Below are 18,633 nucleotides of genomic sequence, written 5' to 3'. Positions count from 1 at the left end.
TAATGATGTTGTTTGTTGTTTGCGGAATCATTTATTGAAAAATGTATCTGAATTTTTTCCGATCTGTTACGATTATAAACTGAAGCAATATAAAAATGACTCCCATTAACTGAGTTTTAAACATCAGCATATCCGGTCCTAATCCGGTAATTACCTGCTAACGGAAACTCTGCTACACAATTCTTATTATTATTATTGAAACATGACCGGTAAGTTTCAAATTTGTCCGGTAAAATAAATTCTGTCCGGACATTTGACCGGCGAGAAAAAATCCTAGCGGAAACCCTGGTTGGGACGTCAGTAAAAAAAGGTTTGCCCCCCCAAGCGCAAATGTCAAACTCCGCCTATGGAGCTAACGTCAGTGCTAGTGCTAACTTGACAGCTAACGTTAACTTGGGGGCTGAAGAGACACAAGAAGACGAGCCGTTGTGTTGTGTGTGTGGCGTTGCGTCTCTCCAGGCAGTGAGAGGGTTGTCTTGTACTATAGCTGTATTATTAATATTAATATTGTTCATGGTTGGTGCCGCTGGCTGCTCTTATCGCGTGTGTTCGGCTCTGTGTAGGCTACAGCCATAATAGGCTATAGCCCATCTGAAACAATGTAGCCTGTTTTTGAGTCATTTTAAGTTGATTTAATTAAACAGTCAAACGTTACATTGGTGGTCCGTGGATTATTTATTATCAAGTTGATTGAAGTTTGCGTAGCCCATACATGCTCGGGAAATCTGTTGACATGAACATGATCCATCGGGACGTTTCATGTAAATGTAGACCTGTGGCACCACCAACAGATTTTCTCTTTATAATAGGCCTATGTCTGTGCTGTTGCTATTAATGCACAGATCAGCATTTACCCCCCCCCCCCCCCGCAACAAATAAATAAATCCCGGCTCCCCTGGAGACCGTGGTATAGTTCGCACACTGACAACACCTGAATTTCAATGTGCAACCTCTTTTTGTGACAGATCTTTGCATGAAATTATAATTCTTGTGAACATTATGACTTTATGAGATGGACAGAGAGAATAAATGAAAAACAGTTATGAAATACTATATGACAAAACAAGAATACAGTTTAAAAGGGGAGTGATTTGTAAAATATTCATAAAGAAAAATCTGTTTACAGTTCTGTTTCATATGGGTGTTGAGAGATGTATCCATAGATCTCTTAATGTTGCTCTCAAAGTGCACCAGATTGATGCTTTTAACTTCAATATTTAAAAAAAAATCTTCCTGGAGGACCCCCTTAGAGGAGGTGAGGACCCCCTAGAGGAGGTTAGGTCCACTGTGTTTACATGCTTATTTATACAATATGTGTGCTTATGCTAACATCATAAGACAAAAGTTGGTTCCGTGTTGTGTGTAGTAAGAACGCGCTAGAGTGAGGGGGGCCCCCAAGCCAAAGCTCGCTTAGGGCCCCCAAAAGTCTAGGGCCGGCCCTGCTTGAATGGGTCATACGTCTCAATGCTCTATTTCTCTGCAGTCGTTTTTAAAACATATAACAAACCCACAGAGATAAAGAAAATAAATCAACTTAATTATTCTTGTTTATTTGGCTCATTGGCTGGAAGTTCTTTGCTATTTCATTTATTTGGAGTGATCTTTGTTAAATCAGGATTGTTCCTTTGCGGTTTTCTCGTCGGTGTCTTGAAGGCAGCAGCAGCGCAGTATCGGAGGAGGGAGGCCCTGCAGTCGCTCAGCTCAGAAACAGAAACCCCGTAGCACAGCAGCGCCATTCAGAAACAGTATCCAAAATGGCAGGAGCTGATGGAGACGACTCTCTCTACCCTATCGCCGTTCTTATTGATGAACTGCGAAATGAGGATGTTCAGGTAAAACACTAGCTTTGACTTAAATCATGATATGTATTGTTCTGCAAAATTGGGCCATTTTAACGTATTCCAGGCGCGCATTTGATTAGCAGCTAGCTAACTGCAAGCTAACGTCCCGGGCCTATCATTGTATCCACTGGGCGCACCCAGCTTTGCTAACCTAGCTAGTTTGCTGTCATCATTTACTGCGTACATTGTCAATCTGGTGAAATGTAATTGTCGGTGATTGTATTAACTGAAATGTGAAGATAAAAAAATGGGTGTGACAGAAAAGCTAGCCAAGTAATTGGTTTAGCTGCTAGCGTTGAAGCCTCGTATCCCGGATTGCTAGCTAATTGACTACAGTTTGCAATCACAACAACCGGGCGTTCAAGGCCGCAGTGGGTAGAGCCGACTATATTCAGTCGGGCTATTCCTTGTCAATGGACGTTAAGCTATCATAGATTGTTTAAATGTTGTTTGTTAGCTAACTAGCTATTTGTTTTGATGACGCTAACCGTCACTGAGATTGGACGCTACCTGATGTACTTTTCTTGTGAGTCATAATACTTGAGCTAGCTGGGCATAGTGCATGTGAAGCTTAAGAATGTACACAGTTCATTAAACGCGCTCAACTTTATTGTGAACGCCTCACTCACGATTGTCGTTTTTATGTACAGCTTCGTCTGAACAGCATCAAGAAGCTGTCCACCATTGCTCTGGCCCTTGGTGTCGAGAGGACTCGCACTGAACTCCTTCCTTTCCTCACAGGTAATAAAGTGCATCATCTTGCCCATACAAATCACCTAATGTTCGACAAACAGAGGTTATGACCTCAATGTTATTTTACAAATGGTCGTCACATGGAGAACGTCTGAGTGTGTTGTACTTTAAATCCTTCCAAGCTGCTGCCAAAAGTTGTCGTTTAATTTTTTTTGTTCAGACCTAAATTGATATGCTCTCTCGTTTTTCCTTTCTTTAATCTCTTAGACACCATCTACGATGAAGATGAGGTGCTCTTGGCCTTGGCTGAGCAGCTTGGCAATTTCACCATGTTGGTGGGAGGGTCAGAGTATGTCCACTGTCTCCTGGTAAGTCACTGAAGAGTGGATTTCGATTAATGCTATGGCCACATAGACGTAACATGTATATCATGCTGAATCATTTCATGTCATAGCATTCCTAGATTGTTGGTCTTTTCGGGGAATAATGGATGAAACTTTTTAGCTTAGTGAAGTTGAGCAATCAATTTAAAAGCTTGCTTATTAGTTTTTTTGTAGACGATACTCGTGTTTTCACCTCTACATAGCCCACAATGCCTTTTTTTATATATGACCTAAATCTGAAATATTGTCTAAAGAGTATAAGCTATTGATGCTTTATGTATAACATATTACATATACATACTCTTTAATGTCTTGTACTTGCTAATAGTTGAAAACATTTACCCTCGCTAACCTTTTTATGCTTCTTTTTTAATGCACAGCCTCCCCTGGAGAGCCTGGCTACAGTGGAGGAGACAGTAGTCAGAGACAAGGCTGTGGAGTCTCTGAGGAAGATCTCTCAGGAGCACTCTCCAGTTGACCTGGAGGTCCACTTCGAGCCTTTGGTCAAGCGGCTGGCCAGTGGTGACTGGTTCACTTCTCGCACATCTGCCTGCGGCCTCTTTAGCGTCTGTTATCCCCGTGTCTCCAGCACCGTCAAAGCTGAGATCCGCCAGTAAGTGGATTCTCACCAAACACTTTTTACAGTGCTCTCATTTCAAATGTGGTTACAAACATATGGTTACAAATTAGGCTTCTAACCAAATATTAAAGCCTACCCTTTGTGATTGTTTTGGGCATATAATTAGATTTGGTCAGTCAGTGATGTAATCTCTGTTTGTGGTTGTCTCTAGGCATTTCCGCACCTTGTGCTCAGATGACACTCCTATGGTGCGTCGTGCTGCAGCATCTAAACTGGGGGAGTTTGCCAAAGTCCTGGAGCTTGACTATGTAAAAAGTGACATCATTTCCCTCTTCACTGCTCTGGCCTCTGATGAGCAGGTACGTTTCCTTAATGTCAAATTAAAGTGCTGTTGTATTCTGCTTCTTGCTTCTTAACAGATGCTTCCTCATCTGTTAAGCGTGATGAACAACAACTGATCCCACTGCCTCTCTTTATCAGGACTCTGTGCGGCTCCTCGCTGTGGAGGCTTGTGTCAGCATTGCCACTCTGCTGCCTCAGGAGGACCTCGAGACCCTGGTGATGCCAACCCTGCGCCAGGCTGCAGAAGACAAATCCTGGAGGGTCCGCTACATGGTTGCCGACAAGTTCTCTGAGGTAAGCAGCAGACTCCTTCCTCCTTTCTAAGGGTGCTCCAATCTGTATTGTAATGCCTGATACCTGGAAACTATCAGCCTCACAAATATCAGGGGCTATTTGAAGCAGACAGCTGGACACAACTGACACGTTTTTGGAATAAGTACTTTATCAAAAAAACACAATTACAAAGAGAAGGGATACTAGGCTGTGGGAAGAAAAGGTGCCAAACAAATGCTGAAAGAAATGAGGTGCCTGTTAGAAAGTGTTGGCACATTTTCCTGTCGAAGATCAGGGCGAAGTCAATATTTACACTTTAGTGAGAAATATTTCTTATGAAACACATTAGGTGTGGGCTTTTGCCTCTAGTCAGTACAACTGTATCTGTGGTCAAAGTAAACGATAACTTCTGTTACTAGTGAAGAAAAGAAGACGCTGAAAGAGTCTTTCATTCCAGGGCCTATTTTGAAGCATTTTTAGGCTTTTCTAAATGGAGAACATGCATCATACAACAATCAATATGTAAACGTGTCTTTAAAGCTGTAATCTTTCTTCTTTGACACATCAGGGCTTCTGGTTAGTAATCATTTCTTTTATAATCATATGCTAGGCTGTAGAAAACCTGTCACAGACCCCACTCTGAACTCATTCCACAGAGATGAAATGTATTTATTGAATCAGTCATTTGACTGTTGGTGTGACCAAAACACATTTCCCAGAAGTCACTTGAGTTTTAAGTAACTACGTTTCATTTGTATCTTTCATGTCTGATGCAGGACAATGTAAGTATCGTGTGTGATGTAGAAGGCATTTCAAAGATATTAGGAATGTTTAGCTGAATGAGTGTTCAGTTGTAAAATAATGTCTTTTTTAAATGTTGTTCCCATCAAGCATTTCATGTGAATGTGTTGTCTCAACATTAGTTTGTATTAAACCTGACTTGGGCAAGATGGTTAACCCCAAATTGCTCCCGATTGGATGTGTGGCACCTTTTGATATGATTTTTTTATGAATGGGGACTTTATTGTTTATGTGCTTGGAGGGGTTGTAAAGACAGAATGCAGTCTGTTTTTTTCCTGACTTTTTGAATTGAAATGTTCACCTCATGCTTATTTAGATACTGACTCGTGTTGATTCTCTCCAAATGTAGCTCCAGAAAGCAGTGGGACCAGAGATCACCAAGAACGATCTGGTGCCGGCCTTCCAGAACCTTCTGAAGGATTGTGAAGCTGAGGTCCGCGCTGCTGCAGCAAACAAAGTCAAAGGTCAGCAAATAAAGCCTGAATGCCAGAAAAATACTTCTGAAAAGTGCATGAATTGAAGGGTTAAAATGAACTGGCTTTAGCTTCTTGTCCTGTCCGGTTCATATTTTATTGACCGTTTCCTTTTCCTTTGATAGAGTTCTGTGAGAACCTCCCAGAGGACAGCCGTGAGCAAATCATCATGACTCACATTCTGCCCTGTGTCAAGGTAAAAACAACATTGACATTTTTTTGCTGCTTCATCTCAGGTTAACAGAAACTCTTCGCTATTAAGCATGGAAGAGGACTGGAGGCGTGTCTCTTGATAGTGTTCCCCAAAGGGTTTCTGTAGACATGTGGGGGTGTAACATCCGCTCAAGAAAACTGTTTTTTTGGCTATTCTTTTTTCTTTTTCTGTTGTCCATTGTCACTGATCATTTAGTAACGTAATAGCTGATATGTGTCCAACAGGTTTTCAAAAGTGATGATACAAACACAGTTAAACAATATTACATTTACCATTCATTCGGATATAAGAACAATTGTGTAAAAATGGTCAAACTTGGCTTTGTTTACAAGCTGTTTTTCCCCACTTGACTTAAATGCCCAAGATGTCCAGATTTAGCAGTAAAATAAAATATCACTATGACTAAAAAAACAAGTATCACGTTTTTAACTGAAATCTTTTAACAAGATATTGGATGAAATGGAATATGGGCACATTTCTAGGATTATAAATATGTGTGCTGCTCTTCAGTGATGACCTGTGCCTTTGCTCTGATGGCTCACTACCACCTGTAGAGACCGCAGACACTGAAACACCCAAAGATGCCCTCTAAGATAACCCTAGCTATAAAATGTTGGCACTTGTATGTAGCACAAGACAGTAAAAACAGTTTCTGTGCCAGTGTCTGTCAGATTTTGAACAGCAGGTGGCACTGTTGTTTTTTCTTCCACAATGAGTTCAGTGGTGGTGTCTCTTATTCAACATTTTTATCATTGCAAGCTTTTGTATTTACTTAAAGAAGTGTCAAGGGTTAACATTCGGTAACATTTTTGGATTTACAGACTTGTTTGTTATAGGTAGACGGTGTCACATAGGGTCATTTTGTTTATCCTCTTAACATATCAACAGTGGAACAAAGTAGTACAGGCGGCAACAGACTGACACACAACCTTTAGAAAGCTGTACAAATAAAAGGTCCTACAAATCTATAGTGCATCTTTCTTTTAATCAAATCTTACATTGTTTTTGATATAATCACTGAACATGTTTGAACTTACATTATGCTATTCCTGTCTTCATCGTACTGTAAGTGTTTCCACCTTCAGCACTGAACTGTTTGTCTGCGCTAGTATCACTGCTCCCACTTTGCTGCATATTTACACACAAGTGGATTATAGCCTCCCTCTCAGCAGTGTGTTGTGATTATAACCAATAACAGTGTTCTGGATGTTTGTTTACGTACTTTGTGTCTTAACCATTTGTTTGTGCTGACCTCTGTCTCCTCTGTGTCTCTGAACAGGAACTGGTCTCAGACACCAACCAGCATGTGAAGTCGGCCCTGGCCTCCGTCATCATGGGCCTCTCCACCATCCTGGGCAAGGACAACACAATCGAGCACTTACTACCTCTGTTCCTGGCTCAGCTCAAGGACGAGGTAAACCAAACGCACACTTGTAATAGTAGGCCTCCATGTCTCTCCAGGGTGTCCGCGGGGCCTTAAAAAGTATTAGAAGTTGATCAATCAATTTAGCGAAAATTAAGGCGATTAAAAAGTATTAAACGGCATTTTCCAAGTTATTACATTTTGTAGCTTGTTTTCAATAAGTATATAAATTGTCCAAAGAGGTTGTATTCTACAGTGTGCCTGAATGTAATCATTGCGTAGGTGTGTAGTGTGATTCTGTGTAGTTTATTTATGGCAAACCGTTGGATTTGACGTCATCTGAACAGGACATCGCACGCTCACTGACTGATGGCGCGCGAAGGTCCGTTTACGCTGGTTGTTAAACAACGTTGTTATGGGGAAATGCAAGTTTGCGTCCAAATGGTTGGAAGATAAGGAAGAAGGACATTCAATACTGTATAATGTGTCGCCAATGTAACCGGTTAAAGCTCCAAGTGGCGATGAGGTCTTAAAATGTATGGAAATGGTCTTAAAAAAGGTCTAAAAAGGTATTACATTTGACTTCAGGATTCCTGCATATACCCTGCTCTTATATATAGTTCACTCAGGCAGTGATTGGTTGGGTAACATTCACAGCTAAAACTTAATGTGAAGCTCCGAGTTTGTCCAACTTTTTTGGATGGTAGTGATCCTTCTGAGTCAGTGTAGAGCCACTTAGGTGTAGCCACCACATGTACCTGGCTGAGTGGGAGGGTGAGTCATTGGGTTGGCAGCCAGACTGCGACTTTACAATTAGAAGATTGAATTGTTGTGTCTAGAGGGAAGCATAATGAAAAGCTGGACACCCTGCAACTAGATACGTCTTTTCGAGATACATTTGAATTGTATTTACCTTTTTAAGTAAGTAGTACATTTAATCAGAGGCTTTTTTTCCCAGCTGACCATGTAGCATATACAATAGTTTTGAAGAGTCATCTGATGCATCCTTCCATGAGCCCGTCTGCTTTGCATTTCAGATATGTTGTCACTATTTGAATGATATGTTTCTGGAGCAGTTGATTTAGTTAGTCTGCATGAAGTTACAATGGGCTGGGTTTTAGGAGAAGAACATTCATCAGCTGACGTAACAGGTTCATCTAGAACAACGATGGCTCGGTCACATCTTGTCCTATGAATACATTTCCACGACATGCATTTACATATTGAGATAAGGCAAGAGTTTGGCAGGCTGGACACAAATGTATATCCATGTTTAGGGAGGCTGGAGGCTGTCAGTCCTTTCTCTGCCTGCTTTAGTCCTATTTTTAAAGATGGCCCCATTTCCTCACAGCTCCAACGCAACACTAAGAGTGTCTAATTAGATTTATGTCCGGACTGACAGCTTTGACTTACACATTTCGATAATTCAACGTGCTGAGGACAGCTTAAAGAGAGCAAGATGGAGACATTTGCAGATGTGCTATTCATTTAAAAGCTCAATTATTTTAATTCTTACCGTGCCTTCTTGGCTACTTCTCAGATCCCACTCGAACAACCCTGACTGAGTATTTCAAATCATTGTGCACTTTAGGGCTTCTGTTTTAGGAATATCAATTGTTTTGTTAAGCTATTCCAGTTGTTAACATGTTCAAATTGAACTAAAGCAGGATCTTTTATAGAAACCTGGGTTCATATTTCTAGATGAAACTTCTTGGAAGTCTAGTTTGTTGATAAAGAGTCAAGTGGCTTCGCTGGAGACAAGAAAATGATAGAGTAGAACACAGTGTGAGTTGTTCATATTAAGCTCAAACACTAATTAATTTAGATAACCGGTTTGAGATTTAAATATTAGTTGGAGTAGGGGGTGTAAACGCTCAGATAGCAAATGTCCCTCCAATGATTGGAGTAGTTCCATATTCAAAAGTGGATGGTTTGAAGAAAAGTGAAGTTTCTAAGGAAGCGCAGGGCCCATGGTACAAGACATTACTTTGAATGAAAAGCAGGAGTTGAAGGACCTTCAAAACAACTGCTCCAGTTGTTTGGGATTCAGTGAATAAACATCAACTCCTACAGGTCCCTCTACAGCAGGGGTGCTCACACTTTTTTGGCTGGTGAGCTACTTTTGAAATGACTAGCTCACCGAGGTCTACCAACCAAAAATAAAATCCCAAATTGCAAGGGTTGCTGAATAACGCGTTTTATTTATACATGGGATAACTACAATAGGCAGGGGTGCACATCACTTTTTTGCCCTGGTTCTTAAAGGAGCACCTGGAGATGTTGCTTGGTGCTCATCCTTAAAATGAAATAAACCGTAACTTTTGAGGGGGTCTTGACTTTATTTGCCAGACACACGGCACTGAACACACATGCAGAGGTGAACACAGAACACACATGCAGAGGTGAACACAGAACACACATGCAGAGGTGAACACAGAACACACATGCAGAGGTGAACACAGAACACACATGCAGAGGTGAACACAGAACACACATGCAGAGCAGAGGTGAACACAAGACAACATTAGCACAACCAGTAATCCTGCAAGCTGTCATCACTACCCTCCTGACTGTTCTCCTCACTGTCTTCCTCTCTGTCAGACATGGTAGCTGATGATGTAGGCCTACTACTTCCTCTCTGGTTGAGTCTGTGATTAGCTGCTTGCATTCACAAGTCAACAGCTGGTTTTGGGTTGAAAGTCTCTTTTGTCTTCTTAGACAAGTGGATGTAATCAAATAAGTATGTGAACATAACCAATAACCTACCATAGCCAATAACAAATTAATGTAACTTATTTTATTTGTGTTGTTCATTCATATCTTATTTTACCTTAACATTTATTTATTTATGCATTTTTTTTTTATCTCTCCAGTTTTAAAGGATATTTTTGGTTACTGTCCTATAGTATACATTGGAATGATTTCAAACCTGTTTATCCCAATAATTATAAAGGAGTGCCTTGGAAATATGTGTTTACATAAATTGTGACCAAACCGTTTGAACTTAGACTCAGAGTCCTTTACCTCACTGAGCTGTAGTAGCCTATCAGCCTCTCAGTCTGACTGGAGAGGACTCTCCCTCCACATTATTGTAGAAACATCTTCTTCTTATATCCGTTAGAGCAGCTAGCACCAGATTCTAATAACAACAGCGCCGGTACCGGTGCACCCTCCCTCTCTCCCTCGCATTTTGACTGTAAGCTGCGGGCGCCAGATAAGCCAACATCCCCCATTTTCATCACTTACAGCGCCCATCGTACAGGGCAAATGAAACGTGTAACCGGGGTGAAAAGGGTGTTACATTTACTTAAAGGGATAGTGGAAATGGAACCTCAAATAGTTTCGTTTTAACTTATATACAAGCATAATTACGTACCAAAACAATCACACCTGATTTAAAAATATATAATAATTGCCTTACGCATGTTAGAAGCACTTTATTGCAGCTTCCCCGAAGTTTTTTAGAAACGAAATGTTCGACTCAGCCAAACCGGAAGTGACGAAAACTCAGGAAGACGATACGATAACAAACTATGGCGTCTATGCAGAATGAACGTGGAAGGGCAAATATACCAGACAAAGAAGAAGGATTGTACGAGGTATCCAGTGATGATAGCGAGTCAGAAACATCCTCTCGGCTTTCCTACGAAAATGTCGTTTTAGGAACTGAATCTGAATCCGGTTCAGTAAGCGACGATGGTGACAATATTGAGCCAGACGATGGACCATTACGTCCTTATTTGTTCGAGCCCGAGCCCGAGGTGATGGTTCACGGCATGGGCAATGGCGAGGATGACCAGGAGCCAGATGATGCACCCCTACGCACAAATAATCTTGACTGGTAGGTCCCTAAGCATAGCTCACGCATCTTAAGATCACCTGTAGCCTTTACAAATATTAATCATTGTTAACCAGTTAAGCCCAAAGGTCCCCCCAGTGGACCCCTCCCACAGTTTTTTTTCTCTCACATGTCTCAGGGCTCCTTAACATTTATGAAACTATTAATGTTTCATACCCTTTTAAAAGGTAAGAAACTCCGCTAACTGACAATAAGAACAATTGTTAGCTAGAAAAAACAGCATTAGCATTGAGCGAAACAATGCTAACTAATGCTAACGCTTTTTTACACACAACACACGGTGGAAATGCCCTTATTACTATCTTAACTGCACAAACCAGATATACGATTTAAAGCTGAGACTCCACAGATGTAATGTCATCACTGTAAGACCTCGAATTCCTGGAGCTATCAGCCAGAAAAGAGAAAGTAAACAACATCCGGTTCCAAAAATATTACAATAATTACGTCTTACCTTTTTTGATTTGTGATCAAAATTTGTGTTCAACGGAATAAAAACGCATCTCAAGGTTAATCCAATGTCGTTGTGTCACGTAGAATTTTTTACTGATAATCAATCATCATATTTATGGCAATATACTCGGTATAAAGTATTGCCGTCTTACAGTCTTATAGTATTACCTATAGTGAACATTTCTGAACAAATTTCACCCACTGACGACGAATGGCTGGGTTTCTTGGAAACGCATGAGTCGATACGCCATTCTCTGCATTTGCTGTCGCACTACAGCCATACAAAACACATCTATTCACCATAATAAAGGTCGGCTATTCACATGCAAATGCTATTGAATGTCCGCCATTGTTTGTGCCCGTCTTCCTCTGCTCTCGTCATCACCCGACGATTCCCGAAGTATTTCGTTTCATTGAGAGGGCGCAGTAAAATTGAAAATAAAATGAAACTAGGCGCATGAAATTAAAAAAAATTGTTTATTATGCTTATTTTTAATACAAATACAGAAGTTAAACCCAAAATTCGCGGATTTCCACTATCCCTTTAATTATGAATGTTGTTAAATCAAGACCGAAAATTAGGATGAGCCCCAACGGTCAAAAATGTTGTTTTCCCTTCCAGAGCTGCCAGCGCAGCGCCTCCACAGATCTGGCGCCCATAGGCGAACATCTATAACGCCAGCGCTACGGGCCGGCTCTGAGTTCATATGCAACTCGCAAATGTCTTTCTCTCTCTCCTCTCTTCTCTCTTTTATCTTCTCTCCCTCTCTCTCTCTCTCAATGTTGGTACGCAAATGCGCCTTTTTTCAAATGACCCGGTGCTCTTTTTTTGGCGGAGGTGCGCACCTGCGCACCAATTATGTGCAGCCCTGACAATAGGGCTGCAACAAACGACTCATTTGATAATCGATTAATGAAACGATTAATCGACTATTCAGACTATTACTGTATGCACAATTGCACAATTTCTCAAACGCATCAACTGAGCCGTTAACTTATAGATTTAGCTTGAGGTTGTTTTAGGCATGTGGAAACTAACAAGACAATAAAGATGAATACTTGATTCAAAAATACATATATTATTAAATTAACATTGTTTACAAAATTAACATTGCTTTTTATTTAAATTAAATAAATAATATTTCACATCAAAAGAAACAACAATGTTTTAACAAATCGTATTAAATAATCTGATGACAGAACTGTAAACAGAATAGCTGAAACTTTAACAAAATGAATAACTCAGTTACCTCTAATCATTAACCCATGTTTGTATCATGAGTTAACTCCGTGTGTTGCTGCTAGCATACATAACACCTGACGTGGAAACGTTACTCGTGGATGGGGCTACAGAGCTGCTAGAAAGACAGTCGAACCCGGTGCATTCCTCCGTCTGAATGTGGAGCACTTTTGCTAAATGTTTAGACAAATTGCTCGTGTTACCGCCCACATGCTAAACACTCTTGGCAAGGAGCATTGTCCACCTCAAGACGGGTAACATTTAACCACACCTTGGAGCGCTTCTCTCCGCCATCCCCACCGTGTGTTGCTGCATGTAGCAGCCGAGTGTGTGTAAAACTGTCCCGCCCCCTCGCACACAGACGGGGGAGAGAGATCTCGTCTCGATTGGAAAGATCCGACCATAGACGCATTTGTTTATCTTTTTGCATGTTAGAAACGAGTTGGCGACACTAAGACTGCGAGATAATGTTTGTGTAGCAATAATACATGACCTTTCTCTTTCTCAACTCGCTACTCGGAGGGAAGTCGCTGTCATGTGCCTTGTGAACACTCCGATAATGCCTCTCCACGTTACCTTTCTTTGGCAGAGCGACGCTTGCGTTACAAATAAGGCAAATAACCTTTGAATGTGACATCACAAACAAATATTCTTCCTCCCATTCTGGGTGGAAGTGGTATGTCTTTAGCTTCTTGCTCGGTCCCACACTCATTTTGTTGTTTGTCTCTTGTTTGTCTCTTTAACGTAATTTGAGTTTTCCCGCACTTGACTGATTTTGTTTCGCTTTGCATTCTGGGTTAACAGACTGGAAAGCGATAGGTCGCTTTTTCTGTCAATCAAGTAAACTCCTGAATTAAGTGGCAGGGAGGCCAAGGGAGGAGGGATCAAAACCTGTTTTGTCTATTTTAACAACAATTTTTATGAATGACTCGCGATCTACCAGCATTGCCCCCGCGGTCGAGGTACTGGGCACCTCTGCACTCGTGTGATCCTTTATTCAGCTTCCATATCCTCTATTACCTGTAGTATAAGGATTGTAATAACCCTCATTTTAAAGCAATCATCTTGAGTAAATCTACTTGGACAGCAGACAGTTTTTTACCTAAATACTTTGCTGTGATTAATGCGTGTTTGTGCCACAGTGCCCCGAGGTGCGCCTCAACATCATCTCCAACCTGGACTGTGTGAACGAGGTGATCGGCATCCGTCAGCTCTCCCAGTCTCTGCTGCCGGCCATCGTGGAGCTGGCAGAGGACGCCAAGTGGAGGGTCCGCCTCGCCATCATCGAGTACATGCCCCTGTTGGCAGGACAGCTGGTGAGTCATGGCGTCGAGGAGCACAGATGAGACCGTTTAGTCAATGCGTTTTAACGGTCTTTCTCAACTACTTCCATGTGTAGAAGCAGAGCTTTTAGCAATGTGCAGACAACAGACTGACATCCAGGAAGTGCTCTAACTCCACTGTGTTTTCTCAGGGAGTGGAATTCTTTGATGAGAAGCTCAACACCCTTTGTATGGCCTGGCTGATTGATCACGGTAAGGCACTTTTGTTGTAAGACATTATAGGCTATCTTTTTCAGATATAACAAAGTACACAAACCCACTTTCTTTTTGGCACAAAATGGTTGCATAAACTGGGCTGCTTGCATAAGCCACTTTTATGGCAATAATTTGTTCGGTCAATTACAAATACGTCCAAGTATTTTCCACTTTATTTCCTTTATGTTCTCAAAGCACAACAACCTCTGAAACATCCCCAAACCGACTTCCTGGAGAAGGATTCCCAAAGCAGCTGCTCCTTTCTTTTCCTGTTGGGATCCTTTCATTTGTCTTTGCCCTCGGTACTCTGCAGCGGCCTGATGCTCCAAGTTAAGACTGTTCAATTTGACTATCAATGATTTGCCTGTCCTGCCTTAAGAGCATCAGTGCTCTTAGTCACCTGAGCCCGTCCACTTGGCATACAGCTGTCCTCTTATGAAGGTGAAAGACCCCTACAACCTGTACTACAATGTTTTTGACATCAGAATGATATAACCAGGGCACAGCTGCTTCATAACTTCTATATGCATTACTGAACTTACTCCATTCAACCCTTTGTTGTAGGCCCCAATCTGCAGTTCATGTTGTGGCTCTAGCTGTGTTTAGTGGAGTTATGGATCCCAGTTGGGTCCCTCTGAGTGAGTTCATAACTGAGCTGCTTTATCCTGGCTCTTCTCTGCAGTCTGAACGGGTCTGTTGGACCTCACACCCTGTTCCACCTGAGAACCTGGAGCACTGTCTTTTGCATGAATGTTCACTCCAAGTATATAGTGTCCTCTGCACACCAAGTTCCAATTAGAGAGAGACACACGTGCTCACTATTGAGGACAAAGGGCCATCTGAGTTACATCATTGGAAGTGTGTGTGTCTTTAGCCGGGGTTAGGGCTGTGACACCCTTACATAAGCTCTTCAGTGAAGGACTTAACCTTCCCTCACTTTATTAAAGACATTGTATATTTCACATGTCAATATAATCGTGATTTCTGTCTGCTCTTTCGTCTTAATGACTTCTCAGTTTTGACCCAGTATACTGAGTAAGGTCTTTTTAGATTTGTCAGACTTTTCATCATAGGAATATTGTACAGTCAAGTATGCAAACTGTCAATGTATATATTTGTTTAAGCCTAAAGGATATGACTGAGTCCTTTATGATCTGTAAAGCATACAAAGAGTAGATGAATACATAGGAAAGCACATATAATCACATATAATCCGCTTATATGGATCAAAATGCTTGAAACGTAATTTTTACACAATGTCTGGAAAAATCATCCACTTAAAACAATCCATCGGTCTGCTTACAGTGTTGGGGGAAAGGCAGACGTAGCAGCGAGCCAGTAAAAGCAGAGCTATGAGTTTAAATACTTGTATATCTATGTAACAAATGACGAGATGTTAATCTGCATGAGAAGTAAAGAAAAACGCAGTGATTTCCACAGTTTTATGAAGCGCTGTCTTTAAGCAGACAGGAAGTGAGCGATGTGATGGAGACTTGGAAAAAGATCAACTCGAGCACACCGTTAACGCAGATTGTTGTCACTCTTATGTTCCAGTGTACGCCATCCGGGAGGCAGCCACCTGTAACCTCATGAAGCTGGTGGAGAAGTTTGGAGCCGAGTGGGCTCAGAACACCATCGTGCCCAAAGTGCTGGGCATGGCCAACGACCCCAACTACCTGCACAGGATGACCACTCTGTTCTGCATCAACGTGAGTCTCAGCTGCTACTGTCTATTAGCTGCTAAAGCTATATTGGACTGATTCATGATATGCCAATGTTCACTGAGTGACCCTCTGTATGCTGTGTCCCAGGCTCTGTCAGAGGCATGCGGTCAGGACATCACCACGAAGCAGATGCTGCCGGTGGTCCTGAAGATGTCCACCGACCAGGTGGCCAACGTGCGTTTCAACGTGGCCAAATCCCTCCAGAAGATCGGCCCCGTCATCGATAGCAGGTATGTGATTTCGGCATCGGGCGCTTTCTAATGGATGATCTCACTCAAGAACCAGAAGGACAGTTGGTCTGACACTCCCCCCCCCCCCCCCCCCTCTCTCTCTCTCTGTCCCGCAGTGCCCTTCAAACAGAAGTGAAGCCGGTGCTGGAGAAGCTGGCCACGGACACAGACATGGATGTCAAGTACTTTGCCCAGGAGGCCATCAGCGGTAAGCCTTTCTCTCTGCTATCAATATAAATGTATATGGAATTTACATTATATTAAGTAGCAAGAAATCTTATTCTCGTTCTCTCGCTTCAACAGTTCTGGTCCTAGCATAACCACCCCACCATGGCTAAACCAGACAAACTCCCAAGACAACAACGCAACAACACTTTTACGATATATTTATTGATGTTCAGGAACAACTGGTAAATGTATAGAGAAAGCTGTTAACAATTGTTTTATTCTTTTTCTTTTGTTTACTGTCCAATAGTAGACCATGTCGACGCATAGCACAGGCTTCTTTCTTAACCTTCCGCTTTGCTGTAGATGGGTGCTTTAACAAAGGCAAAGTGTCAAATAAATTGCATTAAGTGGTGCATGCTGACGAATGCGCTACTGTACTAGCAAGACATCGCTAACCAGACCCCCCCCCTCACACATTCCTCGCCCGCTGTTGTACCTCCACCACATCTTACCAAGTGTCTGTTTTCGCTACCTAGCGCTATGCTAGTTCTCTGCGCTGCTGTGCTTTTCTCACAATGCTAGACACACACTTTGAGCAGCAGATGGTGCAGCAAGCGGTTTATTTTTGCTACGCTTCCACCCAAGTCAGGCCTTTGATAGCGCTCTCTCTTCCCTGAGACACTCCTGTGGCCCTCTGCAGAAGAAATGTAAAAGTCTGTGCCGGTCTACTAAGCTCTCTTTTTTCCCACCAGAAGAAACCTGTGTCTCCTCAATGCTTCACAGGGTTGTTCTGTAATAAGCTCTGACAAAGTATTATTAGGGTGTCCATTACTGCAGGAAATCTGATGAACTCTATATATAGCATGTACTTCCAATGTACGGCCAGACAATGAATTACCCCGGCCCACCGTAATGGGGACCATCTTAGCAAAGTGTTGCTGGTAATTATCCCTTTTACAATTCCTCAGTGATGCTGATGTACTAGGGTGGGAAGAAGTTGTGATTTTCTGCAATATGTTCTCGGCATTGCTCTTAATCTTTGTGCCAATTACTTTGATAAACTGTGGTGTTTTATTTGAGTCTGCCTGGGTAAGCCGTTTTCTCCTGTTCTGTAAAAAGACAAGTGTTCTTTCTCTGTAAGGGACACTTTATTACGTGGACGTTAATGTGATGGTAAAACTAAATGGACTACATCGATGAGGGCCATTAACCAAACACGTCACTCAGTGTGTCCTGGAGCCCCCCGTCCCCCCTTAAATCCATGCCAAGTCCTCCACTCTACATGAGATTGTAAAAGCATAGGGTCAACAAACAAAGGCCCACCCAAGGATTCCTGCTATGAAGTATCTACAGGATGGAGAACAAGTGCGTGCTTTCAAAGAACGAGTGACGGAAGACAGGAGAATGTGTACGTAAGGGTGCATAATGTTTTATTATGGGGTGGGGGCCGGGGTGGTTATGGGCGGGTTGAATAAATGTGTCGTCTGCGCTGATAAAAGAAACTTTTGTTTGTCCCTGAACTACTCCCGCTGTTCCCTTCTACCCCCCCCCCCCCCCTCCCATTCTGTCCTTGAATAAACCCTGATTGTTGATTGTCCTGTATCACGAAGACTGCTTTTATTTTTACTTTACATTTTCTCCACATTGGGATGCTGTACTACTGTATCTTGATCTGAATAAAGTAACCCAAACAAACTGATGTGGTCTGCTATTTTATTATTAGTTGACTCCAAACATTTAATGTGAAATAGAAAAATATAATTTTACATGAGAAGAATTTCTGACAATAACATTTGACTTGATCATTATGTGAAAAGACTAAATTGTTTTATTTGCTAATTTTTTCAAGCAATTCCAGTTAAGCTTCGGTTGTGTCATTTCCTTCCTGTGAAATACCAAGTCACCGTTCTCCTGCAGACATTTCTCTATACCTGCGTTTGTGATGTGCTTTCCAAAACATGTTCATGCAATTTAAAATAATAAATAAAATAAACCATTTTAGTCTCAGTAGACCGTCAAGTATCAAAGTAATTCACTATTAAAATGTCCTAATTATCTCCTCTGCCTTTTGTGGTGTAAAACGTGAAGTTCCAAAGTGGTAAGTAGTCTGTTGGCTTTGTAACATATCCCTTCAAAGTGAGGAGTATAGCTTCTGAGTCCGTGAATGACGCAAGAAAATGTGGGATTAATTGCACGTTTCTGGTCTGTTATTTGGTCAGCTCTGACTGAGTGGGCGTCTGCTGTGGAGATGAAAGCGCAGGTCTGTTTCAGGCCGCAGGGACCCTGCAGAGCGGGGCAGGGTCTGCAGCTGAACCCTGCCCTCACCCCGACTACTGCTGGGGAGAGGAGCGCCGTGAAATAAGGGCTGGGCTGAGAAAGATTTGTACTTCTCAAACATGTGAAGTTGGGTGTATGTACGCTCTACTACCTGCAGCAGACATTGTTCCGTTAATTCCAA

At 42.0% G+C, this 18,633-nt stretch overlaps 1 protein-coding gene across 1 annotated transcript; it reads left to right on the top strand.

The window, feature by feature from the left end:
- The first annotated feature begins 1,604 nt into the window (after positions 1–1,604).
- ppp2r1bb (protein phosphatase 2, regulatory subunit A, beta b) lies at positions 1,605–17,874 on the top strand. The gene is made up of 15 exons (XM_034225508.1): positions 1,605–1,832; positions 2,492–2,582; positions 2,802–2,902; positions 3,298–3,530; positions 3,709–3,856; positions 3,978–4,133; positions 5,263–5,377; positions 5,512–5,582; positions 6,880–7,014; positions 13,658–13,831; positions 13,990–14,050; positions 15,608–15,762; positions 15,865–16,007; positions 16,124–16,215; positions 16,311–17,874. Exons 1-15 carry the CDS (start codon positions 1,755–1,757, stop codon positions 16,325–16,327), a joined length of 1,770 nt encoding a protein of 589 aa, XP_034081399.1. The 5' UTR covers positions 1,605–1,754; the 3' UTR covers positions 16,328–17,874.
- The last annotated feature ends 759 nt before the right edge of the window (positions 17,875–18,633 follow it).

The sequence above is a fragment of the Gymnodraco acuticeps genome, unplaced genomic scaffold (assembly GCF_902827175.1).
Source record: "Gymnodraco acuticeps unplaced genomic scaffold, fGymAcu1.1, whole genome shotgun sequence".
Lineage (NCBI taxonomy): Eukaryota > Metazoa > Chordata > Actinopteri > Perciformes > Bathydraconidae > Gymnodraco > Gymnodraco acuticeps.
Note: the sequence above shows the minus strand (reverse complement) of the source record. Positions and strands in the feature narration are given on the sequence as shown.

Coding starts and splice junctions, on each gene's coding strand:
- ppp2r1bb (XM_034225508.1), top strand. CDS start 1,755: ATGGCAGGAGCTGATGGAGACGACTCTCTCTACCCTATCGCCGTTCTT. Junction 3,857..3,977: donor CTCTGGCCTCTGATGAGCAG/GTACGTTTCCTT, acceptor TCTCTTTATCAG/GACTCTGTGCGGCTCCTCGC. Junction 5,378..5,511: donor TGCAGCAAACAAAGTCAAAG/GTCAGCAAATAA, acceptor TTCCTTTGATAG/AGTTCTGTGAGAACCTCCCA.